Source organism: Coenobita brevimanus, chromosome 33 (genome assembly GCF_032717465.1).
Source record: "Coenobita brevimanus isolate Jiangsu-jjx chromosome 33, ASM3271746v2, whole genome shotgun sequence".
Classification (NCBI taxonomy): Eukaryota; Metazoa; Arthropoda; class Malacostraca; order Decapoda; family Coenobitidae; genus Coenobita; species Coenobita brevimanus.
In genome coordinates, this window is record NC_136986.1 from 11,093,038 (window position 1) to 11,117,230 (window position 24,193).

The following is a 24,193-nucleotide window of genomic DNA, read 5'->3' on the forward strand; positions in this document are numbered from 1 at the left end:
ACAACACAATATCATCTGCAAACAACAGTACAAGGAGTTTCCAAACACTGCCCTCTCTCATTAGGGTCGCTCCAACATCCACTGCCCTATCTGGTACGGTATCTTTTTTATAACCCCATTCAAATACAAATTGAACAACCTTAACACATCCCTTTTTCAATCCAACCTTCAAAAAGAAAAATTCACTCAGTTCACTATCCACACACACTGCAGCCCTCGAACTCTCATACATACTCTTCACTGCATTCAACAACTTTCCATCTGCTCCATATATTCTTAATACTTTCCACAATCCTTGTTAATGCACCCTGTCATATGCTTTCTCCAAATCCATGAAGGCCGCATACAACTTCCTTCCTTTCTCTAAAACTTTTCCACTAAAGATCTTAGAATGAATATCTGATAACACAACCTCTTCCCTTCCTAAAACCTCCCTGGTCTTCTCCAACTAATTCCTCTGTTATTTCCCTAAGTCCATGTACCCTTCCTAATACACTCAAAAGACAAATGCCTATGATTACCACACACTCCTTTTCCCCCTTTCCCTAGTACAAGGGAATAATTATACCTGACTTCCAATCCTCCGGGACTTTACCTTTCTCCCAGGCAAGTCTGCACATCTTCCACATCCATTCTACGACTATCTCTCCCCATTGATTCAGCATTTCACAACACACTCCATCAATTCTTGAGGCTTTTCCCGTTTTGACTTCCTTCATTGCTTCCAGAACTTCCATCCTACTGATTTCTTCCTCTCTTCTTACATCCCACCTTCTCCCAGCCATTCCCCAGCCACTTATACTCACATTACTTTTATTCTCTATGTTCAGCAATTCCTTAAAGTGTTCTCTCCATCTGCTCCCTTTTTCTCACTTCTCAACTAGTAATATACCACTTCATCTGTCGCTCCCCAACTAATTTCTTTAACACCCAGTCTAACTCTCCTTAATCTTTTCACTCTCTCTTCCTCTCTACATATAACTCTCTCTTCTGTCTCTCAACTTCTTCGACGCCCCTGTTTCTCATCCACTCACTATATGCTTTCTTCCGTTTTGCCACAGCCTCTCTCACCTCTTCAGTCCACCATGCTGTTCCCTGCATCCCTTTTCGTCTTCTCTTCATCCCACACACCACCTCACATGCTGTACAGATTTCTTCTGTGAATATCTTGCACACACCTTCCACGTCCCTCATCTGCTCCAATCCATATTTACCTAATTGCCTACCCACTTCTCTCTTATATTCTGCCTTTTTTTCCCTCCTCTTTTAACCTTTCCACCCTCCTTGTATGAACTACTTCCTCCTGTCCTTTCCCTCTTCTATTCCCCCATTTCATTTAGACTTTGATTCTCACCACCCCAATCACTATATGTTCTTGCATCCATTACTCACTTTCTCATCCTATCATCCACACACAGAAAATCAGTCATTGCCTTCCGTTTCTTCAGTTCACCACTCACCCTTCTCATCACTCGCCACATATACCTAAGTATCATCTTGTGTCTGAAGAGGGTATTGGCTAACACCAACCACCTCCCAGCACAAATGTCCACTGAAGCACTGCCATTCACATCCATCTCTGCAGGCACACCCCACTCACCAATTACTCCATCCACCTTCACATCCCTACTTTCAATTCATATCACCAATCAAAAACTGTCTCATTCCTTTCAAACTTTTCCATGCACACTTCCACCTTTGTCCAGAACTCTTCTCTTGCTCTGCTTACACGATCTTGCATTGGCGCATACACACACGCAATTGCCCACATTTGTAGTCCAACTTTCAATTGTACCCACACAATGCTAGAGCCAACTGATCCATACTCTCTAATATTCTCCTTCCATGTATTACAACAATATACACTCCTTTCTCCCTCTCATTCTCACCTACTCCCGCACATATACCCCTTCTATACCCTCATTTTTTCACACTATCACAAAAACCATTTAGTTTCAGTTAATCCACATATATCCACTTCTGCACCCTCAAACAATTGGACAGTCTCTCTCTCTTTCACCTCATCATTTGCATCATTATTATTATTTTTTTTTACACAAACCAAGACCAGAGCTGTAATTAAACATAAGGAGATATATATATATATTTTTTTTTTATGCGAGGAAGAAGGAACCAAAGGCCATGAGCCCGCAGTAACAGTTCCCTCCAAGAGAAAAACAAAATACAATAGAGAGCCAAATTCAAGATCCGATCATTTTGAGATGCCTGGACACACTGCGTTTGAAAGACTGGAGATCATAGGCAGGAGGAAATACAGACAGAGGGAGACAGTTCCAGAGCTGACCTGTTGCATGAATGAAAGACTGGGAGTAACGGTTAACTCTTGCATTAGAGAGTTGGACAGAAAAGGGATGAGAGTTTGCTGCCAGGCAGGTGCTACGCGCCCGTCGTAGAGGTGGAGGAATGCAAGCAGACAGTTCAGAGGAGCAGTGACCATTAAAGTAGCGATAGAAAAGAGATAAAGATGCAACAGTGTGGCGAAGAGACAGAGGTTGAAGGGAGTCAGTAAGAGGAGGAGAGTTAATGAGACGAAAAGCCTTTGACTCCACCCTATTGAGAAGAGCTGTATGTGGGGAGCCTCCCCACACATGAGAGTTGTACTCCACACAGGGGCGGATAAAACCCCTGTATAGAGTCAACAATTGTGCAGGGGTAAAAAAAGAGCGGAATCGGCTTAGCACACCCAATCTCTTGGAAGCAGATTTTACAAGAGATGTAATATGATCTTTCCAAGATAAGTCCCGAGTAAATGAAACCCCAAGCATGTTCAAGGATGATGCAGGATTAATCTGAATATTATTAAACATTAGTGAGTATACCTGTGGAAGACTTTGTCGGGTTGATAGGTGTAAGAACTGAGTCTTAGAAGCATTAAAGACAACCATATTATTTTTACCCCAGTCAGAGATATGAGCCAAGTCAGACATTAGGTGTGCCATAGCCTCATCCCTTGTTTCTTGAAGTAACTGTTGAGTTGGGCGTTGCGGGAACCGAATGGAAAGGTGAAGGGTGGAGTCATCAGCATATGAGTGGATAGGGTTAGATGTACAGCTTAGAAGATCATTGATGAATAAGAGGAAGAGAGTTGGTGATAGGACAGAGCCCTGAGGAACACCACTGTTGATAGATCTAGGAGAAGAACGATGGCCGTCTACGACAGCGGCTATAGAACGACCAGAAAGGAAGCTGGCGATGAAGGCACAGATAGAAGGATAGAAACCATAGGAGGGCAGTTTGGAAATTAAAGATTTATGCCAGACTCGATCGAAAGCCTTTGAGATGTCAAGTGCAATGGCAAAGCTTTCGCCAAAGTCCCGAAAGGAGGATGACCAGGAGTCTGAAAGGTAGGTGAGAAGATCGCCAGTGGAACGTCCCTGACGGAACCCATACTGACGATCGGAAAGAAGGTTGTGATAGGAAAGATGCCTTAAAATTTTTTTATTAAGAATTGACTCGAAAACTTTTGAAATACAGGACGTTAAAGCAATTGGACGATAGTTGGAGGGTTGGGAGTGGTCACCCTTCTTTGGGACTGGCTGAATGAGAGCAAACTTCCAGCAAGAAGGAAAGGTACAAGTTGACAGACAAAGGCGAAATAGTTTGCCTAGGCAGGGTGTAAGCACAGAAGCACAGTTCTTGAGAACAACAGGAGGGACCCCATCAGGCCCATATGCCTTGTTAGTACTGAGGCCAGTAATGGCAGAAAATACATCAACTGAAGAAATTTTAATGTCAGCCATGAGGAAGTCAGAGGGGGAAGTGATGGAGGAACAGCACCGGAATCGTCTAAGGTGGAATTGGAGGAGAAAGTCTGTGCGAAGAGATCTGCTTTATCAGTAGAAGAAATAGCTACAGAACCATCAGAGTAGAAAAGAGGAGGGAAGGATGATGAGGTAAAGTTGTTAGAAAGATTTTTGGCAAGGTGCCAGAAGGAGCGGGAAGAATTCGAGTTGGAGAGTTGAGAGCATTTAGTATGGATGAAATTATTTTTAGTAGAGCGAAGAACAGACTTAGCACGATTCCGGGCAGAAACGTAAAGATGATGAGATTCAAGGGTGGGTTGGCTCCGGTACCTTTTGTAGGCCTTCTCCTTGTTGCGGACAGCATTAGAACAAGCGTGATTAAACCAAGGCTTTCTTGCGTTAGTCAAAGGATATGAGAAAGGAATGAATGCTTCCATGCCCGAGAGAATAACCTCCGTAATGCGCAAGGCAAACTCAGATGGCTCACGGCCATGGAAGCAATAATCATTCCAGGGAAAATCAAAGAAGTACTGCCTGAAGGCCTCCCAGTCCGCAGCTCCAAAATGCCAGAGACGACGTTTCCCTGGAGGGTCCGCAGGCCGTACTGGAGCGATAGGACAGGTTAAGGTAATGAGGTTGTGATCGGAGGAGCCCAATGGAGAGAAAAGATTAACAGAGTAAGCAGAAGGATTAGTTGTGAGGAAGAGGTCAAGTATGTTGGAGCTCTCTCCAAGGCGGTCAGGGATACGGGTAGGGTGCTGTACAAGCTGCTCTAAGTCATTAAGGATAGAAAAGATGTAGGCTTGTTCACCAGGTGGATCCGTGAAAGGAGAGGAGAGCCAAAGGTGGTGGTGAACATTGAAATCTCCAAGAATGGAGATTTCAGAGAAAGGAGAAATGGACAGAATGTGTTCCATCGTAGAAGTAAGATAGTCGAAGAATTTTTGATAGTCAGTAGAATTAGGGGATATGTATAACTCAAGTGGTTAATGAAGGTAAGACCTAACCTGTTCAGTTGGAAAAGCAGCTGCTTAACTGAATATAGTAGTTGGGATACTGCAAGGGCAATATAACAGTAGTCAGCGTATTCAAAAGGTTAAGAGGCAAAGGCAGCTGGTAAGGCCTACATGATGTGGCTCTGTCTTTTGAGCATGGAGGTAGGGGTGTTATGTGGTGCAAAATTAAACCCTTCATTATGATCACGTGTTTTCTACACGGCGTTTCTTCCAACCCAACAAAGTTCCCTAGCCTGTTTTAGCTCAGTTGATCGCCAAGTGCAGCCAGAATGGAGGATTGATTTGGCTAGTAACCAAGGAGACTCATTCCTTCCTCATAACTAGGACTAAGTAAATAACTTGCAACTAAGACTTAACAGTCAAATAGTGGGAGTGGCCCAGTTCCGATTGATGAAAATAAACCCATGATAATGCATCCTACTTTTTTTTTTTTTTTCTTTTGGCTTTGTAGAAGCTTTTCGCCTTGAAGGGGTCAGTAACGAGTTCCACTGTGCTCTACCAATTAACTTGGCCTAAAATTGTCAGCTGTCCATCCTGAATGTTAAGCCATAAACAAAAAAGACGAACATAGAAATATGCCAGTCACGAAGAAAATCTGAGGAAGGGATGTCAAATAATATTACTGTGTTTACCTATTACTGGGCTGCGGAAAATAATCTGGAAAAGCACATGAAAAAAAAAAAAAAAAAAAACAAGATGAATGGGATGAAGTTAGCCAATTATGAGCTTGGGACTACTATAGGAATTTGAAAATATAGGCAATGGTAATTTTCGTAGTATCACCATAAATCGCATATTAATAAATGAATACCTTTGAATAGCTTTGACACACGATCAGGTAGTTGCTGAGCAATGTTATGTTTCAGTTTAGTCGTAAGTAAGGAAGATAATATGTAAATTTTTAAAACATGGTGAAGAGGTGAACGGTCCTCGATACTGTACTTTCCTTATGTGCGGCCAAGTTGAAGCATACAGTTATTCAACAGGTGTTTGATATTATGTTAGAGGTTTTTCACATGGTATTTCTACCATTTTAAACGCGATTTGTGTTAGTACAACGAAAATTATTAGGGCAGATCATTCAAATTTCCTTGTAGCACAAAACTTGCAAGTGGCCATTTCCTTCTCAACAATGGAAGTCTCCATTAAGCTAAAAAAAAAAAAAAATCACGAAGATCAGTATTAGCAAGACCTCCTGTAGCTGAAGGGGATAACACTGTGACAGTATAATAATATATTCCGTAATGCTGGGTAATGAAACAATATATGAATGAATGAGGATATAATACTGAAAAACTTCATGTCATACTGGGTACTGGTCACTACATGAAAGATCCATAACCATAAAACACTGTAATATTTTCCTTATTTACCTTGTAACCTGATCTTCAAGTATATTTACCTGAACTTCAAATGATATATATAATCTAATGTTTTTCCAATCTTTTCATGTTCTCAAATATTTCCTTATAATGGAGTATTCCGAGAAATATTATATGTGTCAAGTGGGGTTGGTGGAGGATTAGTGCCCCTCCCTGTAAAACAATTAACTCCAAGCCCTTGACCACCCCGTTTGGGATACATGGCGTCTGGCAATGAATGAATGAAAATTATATGTTTAGGTTCTTACATATATCCTGACTACATAATATGTCATTACAAATTGTTTTTAATAAAGTTACAAAATCTTATCTTCTTGCATGTCTTCTAGGTTGTTACCTGTATCCTTAGAATAAAATCTTTCAATAAACATTCTAGTTGCTGAATGTATCAGCACAACATAATATTACAACATACCCTCAAGTTTATATGTATACTGTATATCATAGTAACCAAATACTACAGTACATCTTGATTTTAAATATATGTAGTCTTCTATGTTCAGGAGTGTATTATGACGCCTTTCTATTTGGTAGAATTTCCTGGTTCTTGATTATACTGTATAGTATATTGAACCCTAATTTTGTGGGCACTGCTGGTTCTTGAATGGTTTACAGGTAACTAATATTCCAATACAGTACTTGCTTTTGTTTTTTGAATATATTCCTCTACAGTAATATAATATTACAGCATATCTTCAAACATGTTGAATATAACCTTAAAACTAGGCCTTCTAAAACATCATTATTGTTTAAAATATTCTTATATCTTAAAACTATTGCATATTTATGTTGCTGAATAATGAATATATCTTTAGACACTAATATTCTAGCATATCGTGTAGGTTGGTAGCCATAAGCTCATGCGCTAATATTCCGGGTAGCTCTCGGCTCTGAACATATCTTAATAACAAATTTTACTATAACAACTTGGGATTCAGATATAACATATTTTTTTAAACAAATCTCTCTTGAAGATTCATCATTCTAGTTCTTGAATATCTCTTTATAATTTAAAGATCCACTATATCTTCATTGTTCTCTTAGCTATTCAGAATAAACCCCTAAAGACTGCAAATCTCCCAGCACCCCTATTTTAAAAGCTGCAAGAAGGGTCAGATTTTTTAACTTTCACCAAGGTAAATTATTTTTCTTACTGTTTTCAAGAGCTTGAACTTACACACCTGCAAATGTATCTTTCACTCTTATATGACGTACACTTACCGCAATATCGATCGTAAAAGAATGCTAAAAATAACTGTTACACCCCGTGAATAGAAAGAGAGAGAAAAATTTGCACCAAAGTAAAACTTGGTCTGATGGATTTGAAGAACTTCATCTTACACACCAGAAAAGGTAAATTTCACTCCTAAATGTCTAATGGTTACTGCACAATTGACTGTCAAAAAAAAGTCACTCCTCACTCTGAGCCAGGATGGGACGTCCTTGAGAAGCAATGGGGAATAGGGAGGCGGAGGGAGTGTGGGGGGTATCAAGAAGGGGGGAAAGGGAGGGCAAAAATCTACCACACACACCCAATATGGTCTACAGGGGGTATGTGGGGTAGTTTGAATGGGAGGGGACACAGAAAGCAGGATCCAATGAGGCAAAGGGAGATGGAGAGATGGCCTGGGGAGGGAGGTATCCCCACACCCAGGGAGGGGGCCGGATCATGCCTCCCATCACATGATCTCGTAGTTCCCACTGACCAGATTCCATATGTGTCATAAAAGAGGAAGTGCTACCTACTGCCAGTGTTTGGTAGCCTCTATACCATCGACAGCCATAGGATTTTTTGCGACATTTTCCGAAAATGTCGTTCAACAGTCATAGGTCTTTGGGGCAGATGTGCCGAAACTATGTGCTAAAGAGGGATGCCTTCGTGTGGTGACATCGATATGAGCAGGTGGTGGAGCTGGCCAGTTATGCAAATGTCCCTGACTCACCTTCCTAACCCCCCAAGGAGGATGGTGGAATGTGGAAGAAGGGTAATTTTGGCATGCAGTCTACCGAGTTCAGGTTGAAATGAGCATGAGATTGCAACTACCATTACTACTACTGCTACTGCTAGTACTACTACTACAACCAAAACACATGGAGTTTCATTGAATGTAGGAGCTGGGATATGGGTTGTGTTGGTTGAGGTTGTTGGTGTTCCTGGGTTGGCATCTGTGGGAGGCACTGGGACTAGCCTGGTCCAAGTCGAGACAGGCCTGCAGCTGTTGGCATGGAGTACAAATATTTAAAATCACTTTATCTCTTTGTTCTTGGGGTGTAGAACACACATTTGTAATTATTTTAATTCTTTGGTCTTGGTGTGGAGAACAATCATATACAATTATTTTTATCTCCTGGATCTTTGTGTGGAGAACAAACATTTAATTATTTTAACTCTTTGGTGTGGTGTGGAGAACAGACATTAAAAATAATTTAAAGTCTATGGTCACTGTGTAGAAAACAGACATACACAATCATTTTTAAATCTGTTATTGCCATGTTTCATTTAGATGGACAAGCTCTCTTAAGATAATTGTAATATAGTGAAATTTTCTTGTTTCTCTTCCTCTACTAGAATATTAATCAACGTAGTTATTATTTCTTTCCTCAGTAATACAATTCGTGGTACGTAGGGCTGTCCACCATCCACTCACTCGATATAGTGCTGCTTAGAGGTGGCTCTACTGTGAATGACTAGCCAAATGGTTTCCTGTAAGTCAGGAAGCCACTTGTTCCATTGGATCGTAACGATAAAAGCACATAACGTCTTGTGGATTAGCGAACTAAGGCACTCCAGCCTGACTGAGCAAGTAATGGTTTAAATCAGAGGGACTGTTGGAGTTTATTGCTCATATAATGCCACTAGTGGGACAGGTCATCCTCGCCTTAGATGTCAGGACATAAGCCAAGCCATGGACAACTACACTCCTGAAGGGACAACAAAGGGTTGGGCGATGGGTGGATGATATATACACTGGATGTCTCGGGATTATAAACAATAAGGGCCCTCCCCATACGGGCCACTTTTCAGTGGAAGGTGGCTGCAACTTTTTCATGGTGCCACTAAAAAGTGGAGAGGGATGCTATGGCATCCAGCACATGGGCCACTTTTTCGTGGCAACCACAGGCAGGAGGCGGCATGTGTCATCACTATGCTCCTCAAAATAAGAAAAGAAAGACGTACAAGAAAGTACTGGGAGCATCCAAAAATCAGCCAAAAGCTTATCAGGGGTCAATTTTATACCCTATTTGAAAACTTAGAAGCATACCTAGAGAAGTTACAAAGTATTTTAGAATGACCTGCTGACTGCAATTGGACCTTCAGTTTCACGTCTGAACACAAACAGGAGGAAGTGTGTACCAGCAGAAGAAAGACTTAAAGTTATATTAAGGTGAACATACAAGTTATGCAAGAATTTTAATGAGAAAACTTGAGCAAAGTAACCACATTTCATAAAATAAATGAGACATTGTATTTTTGCAAGTGTAAAGATGTTAAAGTGAAATAAACTTTATAAAACAGGAAAACATTCCACATATATTTAACCCGCCCCGTCCTGGAGACGTGAATTCACGTCCTCACATGATGTGCACTCATATCCCGGAGACGTAAATTAACGCGGCAACATTGCAAGGTCCCTAATTTGCACAATTTTCAATTTAATTTGCACAATTTTCAATTTTCGCGAGTGATTTTTGGCATGTATACACGGGACACCTTCCTCTACAAGATGCCAGGCAGGGACAATGCCTTACCCAGCATGACCTCCTCCCCCCCCTGCATGCCCTTTTCTCAGCAATTCACCTGTTATCAGTGACCTGGCCAGTAAAGCCATGTCATGCCAAGGTACGAAATTCAGGGCCAGAGTGATTCCCCAATTGATGACAATGTGGAGGACAAACATTAGAGGAAGAAACAGTCAGAAATGATGATCAGGTAATGTGGCAAAAAAAGGTCAGGAATGGTGATGAGTTAGTGAGTGAAACAATGCTTATAATGCCTATATTACCGTTTGAAAACCAATATACTCTCGTACTACATATAAATTCGTACCAAATAAATAAATAAATACCATTTATGAGTGGTGTGGAATAGTTATCTTCCAATAGAACTCGTTTTCTTTGCAGCCATCCTGATAGAAAACCCTGTAAGGTAAGGAGGTACTCCTACCTGGATCGAGTATTCTAAACCTCAGGTGAGCGATTTCTCTATGAATTTTCGATGTTTCTCACCAAAAGCGGATGTTTGGGCCAAAAAAAAAAAAGGTTCAAAAATGTCGGGACTGGGGCGTACCACTGCCCAGAAAACGTCGGGATGGGGGGGGTTAACCCCGCCGTGTGCCAGTGCCGTTTTAAAACGGTTTAAAATAAAAAATCCACTGTAATCGCATTCTTCAAGATTTACGGGTAAAAATTGGCAGGGATGTAAGGTAACTGTTCCTCTACCATCCCCTAGGCTGTCAAGGCCATACACTCACTCGCTCCCTCCTCACACTCGCTCTGCCTCACTCTGCCTGTGTGCCTCACCCAGTGCTGTACATAGTGAAGGCATTTTGTAAATATTTTCATGTAAGTGTAAGTTGTAAATATTTTCTTGAAAGTGTAAGGACTATATAGTGAAGTCAAGTTGTAAATACCCTCTTGTAAGTGCCAGGACTGTACGCAATGAAGTCAGGTTATATCTATCTTCAAGTAAGTGTAAGATAATGCATTCACAGTGAGAAAGACACTCAAATTGTGATAGATGCTGAAGTAATAAGTAATAAGAAAAGTGTACTGAACATTGTTATACCTTCCCAGCATAAATACCTGAGTATACCATACATAGAAAACTGCTTTCTCTCACGTACATGGTAAGCATGAGAGAGCAGCTATACGTGTACACGAGTATGCAGGACTCAATATAACCCATTTTCGAGCCTCGGTGAGCATTCTAATGGAGAAATTCGTTGTTTCCACATCAAAATCTATCATTTTATCCCCCTCCAAAAAAGGTCAAAAAATGACCAATAGGGCTAATAATAGCTGGCACGTGGCAGGTTAAGAAAATGGCATAATATTTTGCTTTTCTGAAAATGATGAAACCTAGTGGCAAACATGTTGATATTAACAAAACATGCAAAACTGATTATCAAAAACTGTGTCACTGCTCAGAAAAATCCACCAACATGCTACCAATAAACAAATTATATAAATGAATCAGTCAGACTGTTCAGCTTTGCTTGGAATACCTGACATTCTGTCTGGCACTGGGGAGGACACATTGATAACGTTTCCCGGTATAAACTGTGGACTTTCGCGTCTGAACCACTTTGTAGTGATTTTGGGAATGATCTTGTGTATTCATGTAACCTTGCGAAGGAAGATGGCCTTGGTTAGGGAGAAGACCTGGGGTAGACACATGACTTTGGGTAGGGAATGGACCGTGAACAATGCCAGTCCGTTCACCAGTGCCACCGCAAAGTCGACTGTGTGCGGGCTGCCATTTGAATTAATGGCATCCGTCATCGGTCAACAGTGGCGAGCCACCATGGTGTAGCAGGTAAAATGGACCCGTTTACCATATTTTGCGGCTGCCACAAAAAATTGGCTCATGTGTGGGCTTCCATAGAAACAAGAACATTTTATTTCTTGCCTTGAAAAAGTGGCAGCCACTGTCCACTGAAATGTGGCCCGTGTGCGGGGGGCCTAATCTCAAGGGTGATTCTAAGGTTGATTTTGAGTTAAAAATGTTATATCAACATAGGTCCCATTCTCAACCATTACAGAGGTACATTTACTAATCACCTTATGGCTGAATTATGAAGCTAACCATTTTTGTCTGCAGTAATATTATTAATAATTGTAACTACACAACAGCTGAGAACTGATCACATGCTGACATAGCATTAATAATCCAGATTCAGCATTAGAATCACCTCCTGAATATGTCCACCAAGTACAGGGAAGTACAGTGACACACACACACACACACACACACACACACACACACACACACATTGATATATACCTATAAAGAGTTAGTTCTGTAGGATTTCTAATTAACAGAAATCTTGCAAAAAACACTGTTAAATCCATCAGAGTATCTAACAGAGTAGGATGGACTGTAATTAGACAATGCAAAAAATACACCCTGAAACTAATACAAGTACATGCACCGACTTCTCAAAGCTCAGATAGAGAAACAGAAATATTTCATGATGACATCTCCCAGATTAAGGAAGATGAAAAGACCACATATGCTATACAATACTCACAGGAGACTTCAATGCAAAAGTTGGGATATCAAAAAATGGAAAATCATGTATGGGTAAATTCGGAGTGGGTGAAAGGTATGAAAGAGGAGAAATGGTGGTAAATTTTCCTGAAATATATAACATGAGAATAATGAACACACTCTTTTCTGAAAGAACTGAGAGAAAATTGACCTGGAGGAGTCCAAATGGAGAAACAAATAATGAAATCGACTTTTAAAGCAGATAAGAATATGACGATCATAAATGTCACAGTTATCAACAAAGGAAATATAGTAAGTGACTATAGTATGGTGGGTTGCATAGCCAGACTCAAATTCAGAAGCGAAAGATGATCAAAAATAAAAAAAAATATATATATATATATATATATATATATATATATGCCCAGTCAATGTTCATGAAAACAATGAAGCCTTACAGATAAAAATAATCAACATATTTCAGGCTCAAAGTTAAGCTGAATGTGACATTGATAAGTTGAATGACAGACTAACAAAAGTGCTAAGAGAATCAATGGAGGTAGTAGGAAATGTTAATACTTCTAAGCCAACAACAATTTAAAAAATACACTCGAGCTCATGATATGAAGAAAGGAGATGAAGGCATAAAACAGAGAAAGATGAAATAGAAAGAGCGGAATTAAATAAGCTTAACAACATGAGACAGAGAGAAGAAAAATGAAAGGGAAACATGGATGAAATCAAGGAAATCATCAAAAAAGGAAAAGTCTGAAATAGGTCAGAAGTATAATGGCAATAGGAAAGCAACAAATTATATAATTGAAATACAAAAATGATCAAGTCTTTAAATGCAGAGATAGGATGGTGATGAGAGTTAAATAATTTTACAAAGACCTGTATGCATCAAAAACAATAGTCCTAATAGCTGACTTTTCAGTGGACGTAAGTGAAATACCTGAGGTAACACCAGACAAAGTCAACATTTCTCTTAAATGTATGAAAAGTGGGAAAGTTCCAGAAGATAGAATGATAGCAGATTTAATATCTGATGCACGAGTAGAAGTATAAAACAGGCTTCCCCACTTGTTTACTGGGGATATAAAACAGAAGAAAACTCCAAAACCATGGTGTAATGAAATAGTTATTTTGTTTTACAAAAAAGGTGACTCAAAAGATCTTCGTACTATCGATCCATTTGCTGATCATCAGTTATTTACAAACTCTTCACCAAAGTCCTTACGAACAGAATAACAACGATTTTGGATGAAATTCAACCCCATGAATAAGCAGGATTCTGAAGCAGGTATTAGATTAATGATCATTTACCTACAATGAATCAGCTAATTGAGAAAATTACAGAATATATTAAACCAATGTGCTTAGATTTTGTTCTCTCCAACAAGGAGAGTATGCTTGTACCCTTGTTTGTTTGTTTGTTTGTTTGTTTTTGCATGATTACTCAAAAACCTAGAAATTTTTACAAAATTTGGTGGGTAGATAGCCTACATCCCAGGAAACAGTCTCTAAACTTTTGGAACCGATTCGGATCGTATTACAGATTTTGCCCGTGTTGGAGAGATGCGCTAGATTGAGTGCCTCTCTAGTTGATTACTACAAGGCTTTCGACTCAGTAGAGCACACAGCAATTAAAAGTGCATTGTGGGAACTTAAAGTGAATGAGAAAATTGTAAAGCGAAAACATATAGCAAGAGGGAACTGCTACGTTAAATTACACAAAGACTTGGAAAGAATTAAGTTTGAGAAGGGCATGCATCAGGGAGATGCAGTTTTTCCAAAATTATTTGCAGCATGCTAAGAAAGTATTTTCAGAAAGCTGGACTGGGAGAACAATGAACTATACATAGACGGAGAAAAGCTAAACAATTTAAAATTTGCAGATGACACTGTACTAGTTTCAGAAAAAGTAGAGGCGTTAACAAAAAAGTTAAATGACCTGAACAGAGACTTTCTCAAAGTAGGGTTAAAAATGAACCACATTAAAACTAATGTTTAATCCAAATACATCATCTAAGCTAAATACAATGAAGAGTATCATCAAAATTAGGGAAGAAATTCATGAAGTTGAGGAGTACAATTTCTTGAAGAAAATACTAAAAATAACGAAAGACCATGATAGTGAAATAAAGAGCAACATTTCAATTTGATGGAAAGCTTCCAGTAAACATTCAGACATCATGAAAATTTGCTTGCAGATATGTATGAAACAAAAAAGTATATCTATCTATCTATCTATCTATTGCCAGATGCCTTGATCCCTTACGTGGTGCCCACAAACAAATCGCCTCCATGTCGCCCTGTCCCCCGTCATTTTACTGCCCTGCTCCCAGCTCACACTCCCTTTCTCATATCATTTTACACGTAGGTACAGTTACACTATGACTGTTACAATTACACCGTGTATTACATACATCACGCTACATAATAATTAGTTGTTAATGTAAATATAGCGAACTTTTCGCTCAGTTTGACCTGAGTACAGGATTTTTCACCATCGTCACGGAGTTTTTTCCTAGAGCTTGCTTCTGTTAACGTAAATATGAGGTTTTTACACTCATGGGCGACTGTGATTTTCTCCTGTAGCAGGATAGTATACACACCACAGTGTGAATCTTGTGTGATTGAGTTAGGATTTATATGTATGTATATCGAAAAAATTTTCTGAAGAAAAATTTGATATGGATGGGGCGTAATATCACGAATTCGCCCGAGCGTCTTTATATAATTTCGAGACATTGTGCTTTGATGAGAAAACCACGAACTCTAGAGAATGACCCACTGGGCATCACTCAGTTCAACCGTCCTCGTATTCACTTCGAATGGAATGGTGTTCAGAACACTTGTCACTGTTTCACAAGTGACCATTCTTATCCACGACATTAGTGCTTTCACTGAGTGATTTATTGTGAACCTATATCATTCACCTTCCTTCCGTTGACCGTTGAAGTTAGGCCATGCCAATTTCCGGCGAACACGGCCATCTCTCTCCCCCTTTCCTAGTTTGAAGTCAGTCAGCTTGGGATCATCGCGAGAATAGGATCGTTTTATGCCCAGCGTAGAGCAGCATCTCTGTTGTACAGTGACTTCCTAAATCTCCACCTAGACAGTGATTGGCGAAGCGGGCTTGGAGCGAATAGTAGCGTTGGTGTTCATGACAGGCACCCAGACTTTCGTTTCAGCTCCCTTCCACTGACCAGTTTTTCTGTTCGTTTTTCTAGGCTTAAATTTTATTAGCTTTTAAATGAGCCAGTGAGTGTATTCTCTTGTTATTTGAATCCATGAGTCCACTAGTGGCCGCGAAACTCTCCTTCTGAATAAATTTTGAGATTCATATAATGTAAATCTATTTAATTGTAATCAATAAATTTACGGTTCTTTTCTTCAAGCTTAATGTAATTAGACTCGTGTTTTATTTCTCCACATTAAGCTTATTTTAGTTGCCACTCATAGTTTGCACAAACTCTTTACATTATCCTTAACTGGTACTTAGGCCAGTTCTTTTGTATCAAACTTAAATCTGTTGTGCCAGCCAGGAGTTAAGCACCGGCAAGAACCTGTTTATTATTATTAGCATTAGTTATTGATTGTCAGGGGTAGAGTCACTATCTCGAGAGGCTAACAGTACTACAAACAGCACACTTGAGTAATTAGTCTCTGCTGTGAACTGTTGAGAAAGTTCATAACTTCTCATCCTTAGAGAATCGGTGAAGTAAGCCGGCATGAACTAAAACTTACTGCTAGATTTTCACAAGTTAATTACTTGTCTCTATTTTCAAGTAACATCCAGCATTTTTTATTCATAAATTCACAACCCCTCGTGATATATATATATATATATATATATATATATATATATATATATATATAAGAGGTCCCACCCAGGAGGGGCTCGGGGACAGGTGTTGTCTCCACTCGGTTTGTTTTTTTATGTCTGTCTGTCTGTCTCCTAACAACTTTATGCAAAAACTACCAGTGCAATTTTGACTAAAATTACAGGGATAATGGGCAATGACCTGATCACTTGATTAAATTTTGGGCCAAATTGAGCCAAGGCCTAGGTCGTAGGGCCAGAAAATATAGAACAAAAAATGGTCGTGGGTAATAATCGTTTTTACGTCAAGACTCCTTTCAAATTCGTCATATCGACGTGAAACAAAAACCTAAAGGTGCATCTTTTAAATTTGGAACCTATAACATGCCTCATTACTTCAGGGGTGTCACCCCACAGTTAGCGGTATGGGGTCAATGTCAGGTGAGTCGGGCCTAATATTTGAAATAGGCATAAACTCGTCAATTTTCAATCGATTGAGTCCAGATTTGATATATGACATCTTTGACTAGATATCCTGTAATGTTTATACATCAACAGTAAAATCATTGCCAGGGACGGGTTTGCTGTGCCTTCGCACCGCTTCTTGTTTCTGTATTTTATTATGCAACAAACAACCAAATTAATCATAGAAATTTTGTTGAGTTCTTTTGACTGTGCCAGAGGATCATAAATTTACCACGTATAATCTTACAGTACACTGTAATTCATTATGCCTCTGGCCAACTATGGTGGAGGAGGCATTACGTGACTGGTCTGTTTGTGTGTGCATGCGTGGGTGCATGTGTGTGTAAGTTGTCCATAACTCTTTTCTGGACGTGGTATCTCCGGAACTCTTAGATGGATTCCCACCGAGCATTTGTCATTGATGCAGTGCGAGGAGATAATGAACTGATTAGGTCAATTAGGTCAAGGGGTCAAAGGTCAAGGAAATATGGGTTTGACTTCGTTTATCATTGTGGGCGCGATATCTCGTGAACCGTTCAACGGATTTCGACCAAACTTTTCCCAGTGATACATTATGAAGGGATGATGAAATGATTAGGTCTGCAAGGTCAAGGGGTCAAAGGCCAAGGTCAAATGGGTTTGGGTGAAGTATCTCCTGAACCCCTTGATGGATTCCAACCAAACGTTTATCAGTGATGCATTATGAAGGGACAATTAACTGAACAGGTAAATAAGATTACGAGATCAAAGGTCAAGGTCATATGGGTGTGAGCAAGATATATCCTGAATCCTTTGACAGATTTCTACCGAACTTTTGTTACTGATACAGTATGAAGGGGTGATGATCTGATTAAGTCAGCAGGATAATGGGGTCAAAGGTCATGGTCATATGGAGTCAACTTAGTTTATCTTGAGCTTCACTTAAATCCACAATGAAACCTGTAATGGACATTGTGTGGTGAATCCGTACCAAAGGCATGGCGGAGGCACATTGGGTAACACCTTGTGTCAACAGCGGTCCCTGTGTTCTCGGCCATTCATTTATAAGATGAAAGTACCTGCAAACTGTGTTAGAGTTATAATTAGACGACTCTGGAATTAGTAACTGCTATGAAATAGATTCGTGACAGTATACAGCCACACATCTTCCAGTGTTTATATCTCCTGAAAGAACTTTAATCAGTTAAACTGCACTCTGCTAAATACTGTTTATTAATTTATAACCAGGATTTTTAAATGCAATCTTTATCATAATTAGGAAAAAAAAAAAACTAAATATTTCAACCATTTTTTGCTATTTTACCCTCGAGATGGATAAGATGATTGTGTGTGTGTGTGTGTGTGTGTGTGTGTGTGTGTGTGTGTGTGTGTGTGAAGATGACAATGATCTTTCTGAAGCAACAGTTTCATAAGTGCATATTAACGGTATCCTTTACTACTCCTACAAACCTTCTTATTGAATTTATACTCTTACATTGACTTTCATAGCTTGGACGATGCTGAAAATGTTTAGCATAATAACATTTCATAGTTTTATAACTCTGGTTCTGCGTGACACTTACTTCTGGCATAATAACATTGTACAATTGGAAATTTTTCCTTTGTCGCATCCCAATCCGTCAGTTATTTCAGTGTGCTCTATGGCATTATATCCCCGAATAAGTGGTTTTTCCCTACGGCATTTACGTCCCAACTGAGTCTTTATGGGGGTTTCTATACCGTCCCATAAGTAATTTCTCCGATCAAGACACACGACCTTAAGCCTGTGATATTTCCAATCGCAACGGTGTCAAGGCAGCTGAAGATGCCTAAACTACACCTTCTTCCTAAGGTAAGCTGCTTTTAGTTGAATTTTTCTTATTTTCATTTTTTTTTTTTAAATAAAGATTTTTAAACTTAATTTCATTAATTATAAAACAATCTTGTTGTAAATGACTCTTACCCCCACATGAGTCATAAGTTAGATACGGAATGAAAACCAAGTTGATCATGGTATATTAAAACCCCATCCGATTCTAACTTAACCTACCAAAACAAGCTAAACCTAACCTTGTTTTATTTGGGGGCAGAGTCCTCCCGGACACACCGAGAATCGATATTCATTCCAAACTTAACCTAACCTAAAAAGCCACTGAAATCTTGAAAAGCAGGTTACCTTAGGGAGGTGTGGTTTAGGCCTCCTTAGCTGCCTTGGCACCACTGGGAATGGGAGCTAACCCAGGCTGAAGATCGCTCGTCACGATTGGAGAAATTACTTACGGGACAACATTGAAACCCCATGTAAGACACGTTTAAGAAGTAATTTTTTAGGGAAGACCTCCCCAGTTTGGGGATGTAATGTCATAGAGCACACTGAAATAACCGACGGACGTGGGTGCAACGAAGGAAAATTAAACTTCACAGTCTTATATCTCTGGCTTTGCATGGCATTTACCGCGGCATAAACAATTATGTCACAGTCTTTTAACTCTGGCTATACGTGACACTTACCCCAGGCAAAATAACATTTATCGTGATTTAACTGTGACTTTGCATGGCACTCACCTTAGGCATTAATTGGGCACATTCTTTAATGAATGAGACGCAGTTTTCCTCGCAGGTCGGGGAGGCGTTACTCATACAATCTGCAAAGTAGAATAGAGTCTGACTTTGTTTAACAGTCAGGTTCTTCTGAGTCTCAATAAAAGCGTCTGATGCTACGTGCAAGATAAAACTAAAGTTGTCCCGACAATGAGAGCACTAGTTGTGATAGTGATAATATTCTCAGTGTTGTCTGACTTTTTAACGGCTGATTAAAAGGATCTGGTGTTAAGTAAAACACCAGAGCTATCCCGTCCTTGAGAGTTAATGGCATCAGCACTGCTCCAACACCCATATGACTCACCTTCGGCTGAATAAAATGGTCTGGCTTTAGCTGGAATATAATACTAGAGTTGTCCGAACCGTGAGAAGATATGTTGTCCAATATTTATGTTCTCTCTCTTAATCCCTTATTTCTCCTTGTTGCAAAACTCCATCAGACTAGCCAGAAGAAGGATCAAAAAGACACATTATGATATTTCTAGGATGATAATCGCAAGCAGCTACGGTTAGTGTGAAACATGATGGTTGCAGAGGAATGGGTGACAATATTTGGAAGGTGGTGTGAAGTTCGTTACAGGTTGTGTATCGTCTGCACCTGTTCATACTCCTTATGAATTCAGCTTCTCCTTTCAAACTATGTATCACTTAGCTATTTGAACCTCTACTACCCCATGTGTCTAATAAACTGAGTGAATACAAGCTGGCGTGATCTTTCCCCTCCCCCCCTTTTATTTTTTTGCTCATCGACCTTCAGACCAGAGGCCCAGGTCAGTAAAGCAATTTTATATACCCATCTATCTATCTATCTGTCGATCTATCTATCCATAGATAGACAGATAGATAGATAGGTAGAGTATATTTATAGTTTCTTCAATAAATGATTTTGAGAGAAAAATACACCTAACTGAAGAACCTGTTATTAATAAACCTACCAAACAAATCGCTACCCTACACATAAGCCTAAAAATACAAGTAGCTAAACCTATTTATAACATTTATACTAACAGGGAGAGTACTGTGCCTCTACCAACAGAATACCACGAACTGCAGATAGGTAATGTCTTGCTACATAACACATCAGCACCCACCACCTGCTGACTGTCAGTTGAAGCACATAAACTAATATTGCGGACATCAATATATGAGATCGAGAGAGAGTGAGGGAGAGGGGGAGTAGACTGAGCTACGATGAAGGTCGCATCACCTGCTAAGGCCTGCGACCCACTGAGGGGGGGAAACAGTAGGCCACATTTACTGCTAGCCAAGACGAAGATCAGGGGGACTGTGGTTTGTAATGTGGGAGGGGGGACGGCCTCATCAAGCGCCAGGATACTGGTGTTGGTGTTTTCATGCACAACCAAGCTGTCATTAAACCTAATCCATGGCACCTCCAATGCTCCCTTGGGGGTGGTGGAGCTTAGTCTTTTCAGGACTCCTAAGGGTCCTGAGGCTTGGGACGTTAATGTGTCGGGAGGCGTTGCCATGCAGGGTTCTGCCCATGCACAGCGACATCTTGCAGCCTGGGGACGCCAGGCCAGGGGTCATGGAAGTCCTCTGGAGATAAGCACCATGGTGGAAATGTGCATCGCTATGGCGGAGGCTTTTTGTGCAGGTAATAATGAGGCTTTGCGTGTTCTCCTCCCCAAGATCCTTTTGGAGTGTGGGCTGCCTAACCTTGTCATCCCCAAGTGCTTCCCTCACGATGTACATTCTGCCTCTCACCACTGAGAGCATTGGGCCCAGCAGCTGGAACCTCCCGACCACTGCACAACACAGAAGAGGCTACTGCTTGAGGCTTCCCTCAATAGGACGACTTCCCAATCGATCACTGACCCAGCTCTGGACGTGGCCACAATCAAGACTGCTGCCGATGTGCACCAACCGCCGTCAGTGACCGAGGAAGGGCGGAACTCTTCTGACTCCGTCTCCATGGGCGAGGATGCATTGACCGGCTCCTAGGTCATGAAGAGGGTTGATGAGTCCTCCCCTCCTCGGGTAGAGAAGAGCAGCCTATCTTGCCCTCCTACCATGAAAGCTAAGGATCGGCTAGATGTGACCACCTACCTTCACCTCCTGACACTCGACCCCCACACCTGGTCATACCACCTTGAAGCCACGACTCTCTGTACCTTCTACGATCTGCTCTGGGTAGCCGACATGAGTGAGGGGATTCAACCCATTCTGATTGTCAGGGGGGAGAAGGTCTGTCTAGCCAGTCTACAAGCATTTGATATTATGCTGCCTCCACACCTGGCCCCATACCTGACCGTCTTGTGGCCAGTGAGTGAGTTGCTGCTGTGTGTTTATCTTTTAGTCATCTTTGGCCTACTGCCTCTCATCATGGGCGATTGGCCTACTACCTCTCATCATGGGCGATTTCTATAAAGCCATATACATATATATATATATATATATATGAAGGAGAACCAGATGAGTCAGGAGCTATTCCTTATACATCAGCTGTCAACCCTAATTAAGGGAACTTATGCAAAAGGATGGAAAACATTTACATATATACAGAAAGTGAGACACTTTGCCCAACAGAACATTACCAACCAAAAATACCTCAGACCTTTCTATATGAACTCATTCATTTATCATCTGGGCACTGTTAGGCGAGGCACATGGTTTAATATAGGGGACATTAATGTAAAAAACAGAACTAGAAGCAGGAACTATTCCAAATACGTCAACTGTCAACGCTATTTAATTAATACAATATACACCAATGTCTATCTATCTATCTATCTATAGCCCGACGCCCTAATCCCGCAAAGGGTGGCCGCAGACAAAACGCCTCCAAGTCGCTCTGTCACCCACCATTTGACTACCCTCCCCCCAACTCACCCCCCCTCCCTCATATACCTCTCAATTCCATCCCTCCACCTCATCCTCGGTCTACCTCTCCCTCTCCCTCCCTCCACCTCACCTACATACACCCTCTTAGTCAGTCTTTCATTCTCCATTCTCTTCACATGTCCAATCCACCTCAGTGTATTTCTCCTAATCCCCACAGCGTTCCTTCACTTCTTCCTTCGTCAACCTGTCCCTCCACGTCACTCCACATGCTCCTCTCAAGTAACTCATTTCCACTGCTCTCACTCTTGACTTGTTCCCCTCTTGCAAGGTCCATGCCTCGCTTCCATACGTCAGGGTAGGGATCACAATACTATCATGCAGTGACTTCTTAACTTCCATACTCACCTTCCTATTTCTCATCACTGCTTTCAGTGTACCAACAACCTTCCTTCCCTGCTGTACCCTTTCACGCACTTCATCCCTCAAAGTTCCATCCTTACTCATCACACTACCCAAGTACTTGAATGCACTCACATTCTCCATATCCTCACCATCCAACCTCACTGCACACTCTGTGACTTCATTCCTCTCAAACACCATAGCTTTACTTCTGTTTACATTAACTTTCAGATTCCTCCTCCTACACACTGTCCCAAATTCATTCACCAAACCTTGCAACTCCCATTCATCTTCACTCAACAGTACTGTATCATCAGCAAACAGCAACACCGGAAGCTTCCAAGTCTCACCCTCATTCATTAGAGCCAACCCCACATCCACCGCCCTACCCTGCAACTCCTTTACAACCCCATCCATGTATATATTAAACAGCCATGGAGACGTCACACAACCTTGTTTCAGTCCCACATTGAGATCAAAGAACTCACTCAGCTCACCATCCACTCGCATCGTAACCCTAGCTCCCTCATACATACTCTTCACAGCACTCAACAATTTTCCCTCCACTCCATATATTCTTAATACCTTCCGCATACCTTGCCTATCTATTCTGTCATAAGCTTTCTCCAAGTCCATGAAGGCAGCATACACTTTCCTTCCCTTCTCTAGATACTTCTCCACTAAACATCTTAGAACAAATATCTGATCTGCACACCCTTTTCCCTTCCTAAATCCCCCTTGTTCTTCTCCAACTAGCTCCTCTGTCATTTGCCTAACCCTATCAATGAGTATTCTACCATATATTTTACCAGTCACACTAAGTAGGCAAATACCCCTATGGTTACCACATACTTCTCCTTTTCCTTTGTATAAAGGAACAATTATACCTGATTTCCAGTCCCCTGGAACCCTTCCCTCTTCCCAAGCCAATCTACACAACTTCCATATCCGCTCCACAACAATCTCACCCCCATACCTAAGCATTTCACCACACACTCCATCAATTCCTGGGGCCTTTCCCAACTTAATAATCTTCGTCGCTTCCACAACTTCCGCCCTACTGATCTCTTCCTCCCTCCTCTCATCTCTTCTTCTCCCAGCCATTCCCCAACCACTTATACTCGCACTGCTCTCACTCTCCACATTCAACAAATCCTCAAAGTGCTCCTTCCATCTCCTCAGTTTCTCTCTCTTCTCCACCAACAATCTATTATTCCTATCTTTCACTCCCCTACTATTTCCTCTTTCACACTGCCTTACTTTCTTTACCTCCTTCCAAAACAATTTCTTACTCTCCCTCCATTTCACACTCAGATTCCTCCCAAACTCCTCATCCACTTTCTTTTTACTCTCCTTCACCAGTCTCTTAACCTCCGTTCTCCTGCTCACATATACCTCTCTCTTCTCTCTCTCATCTTCTACCCTACCTCTACTCGCTAACCATTCACTATATGCCTTCTTCTTTTGTTTCACAGCTTGTTTCACCTCATCATTCCACCATGCTGTCCCTTGCACACCCTTGCATCTCCTCCTCACTCCACAAACCGCCTCACACGCTGCGCCTACCTCTTCTGTGAATATCTTACATCTTCCACCCCTTCCATCTGCTCTAGCTCATACCTTCCCAATCTTTCTTCCACTATGCTCTTATACTCTGTCATTTTCTCACTATCTTGCAATTTCTCCGGATCATCTTATGCCGAAAGTAGGTGTTGGCTATTGCCAACCCCTTACAAGCACAGATG

The 24,193-nt window shown here is 40.9% G+C and overlaps 1 protein-coding gene across 1 annotated transcript in view; it reads right to left on the reverse strand.

Moving 5' to 3' along the window:
- Positions 1-6,061: 6,061 nt before the first annotated feature.
- LOC145395726 (uncharacterized) overlaps positions 6,062-24,193 on the reverse strand; it is a 53,907-nt gene continuing 35,775 nt past the window's right edge. Inside the window, exons 4-5 of the mRNA XM_080269264.1 lie at positions 19,212-19,291; positions 6,062-8,378 (exon numbers count right to left, since the gene is read on the reverse strand). Coding sequence (XP_080125390.1) covers positions 8,262-8,378; positions 19,212-19,291 — 197 coding nt within the window. The 3' untranslated portion in view covers positions 6,062-8,261. The remainder of the gene's footprint in view (positions 8,379-19,211; positions 19,292-24,193) is intronic.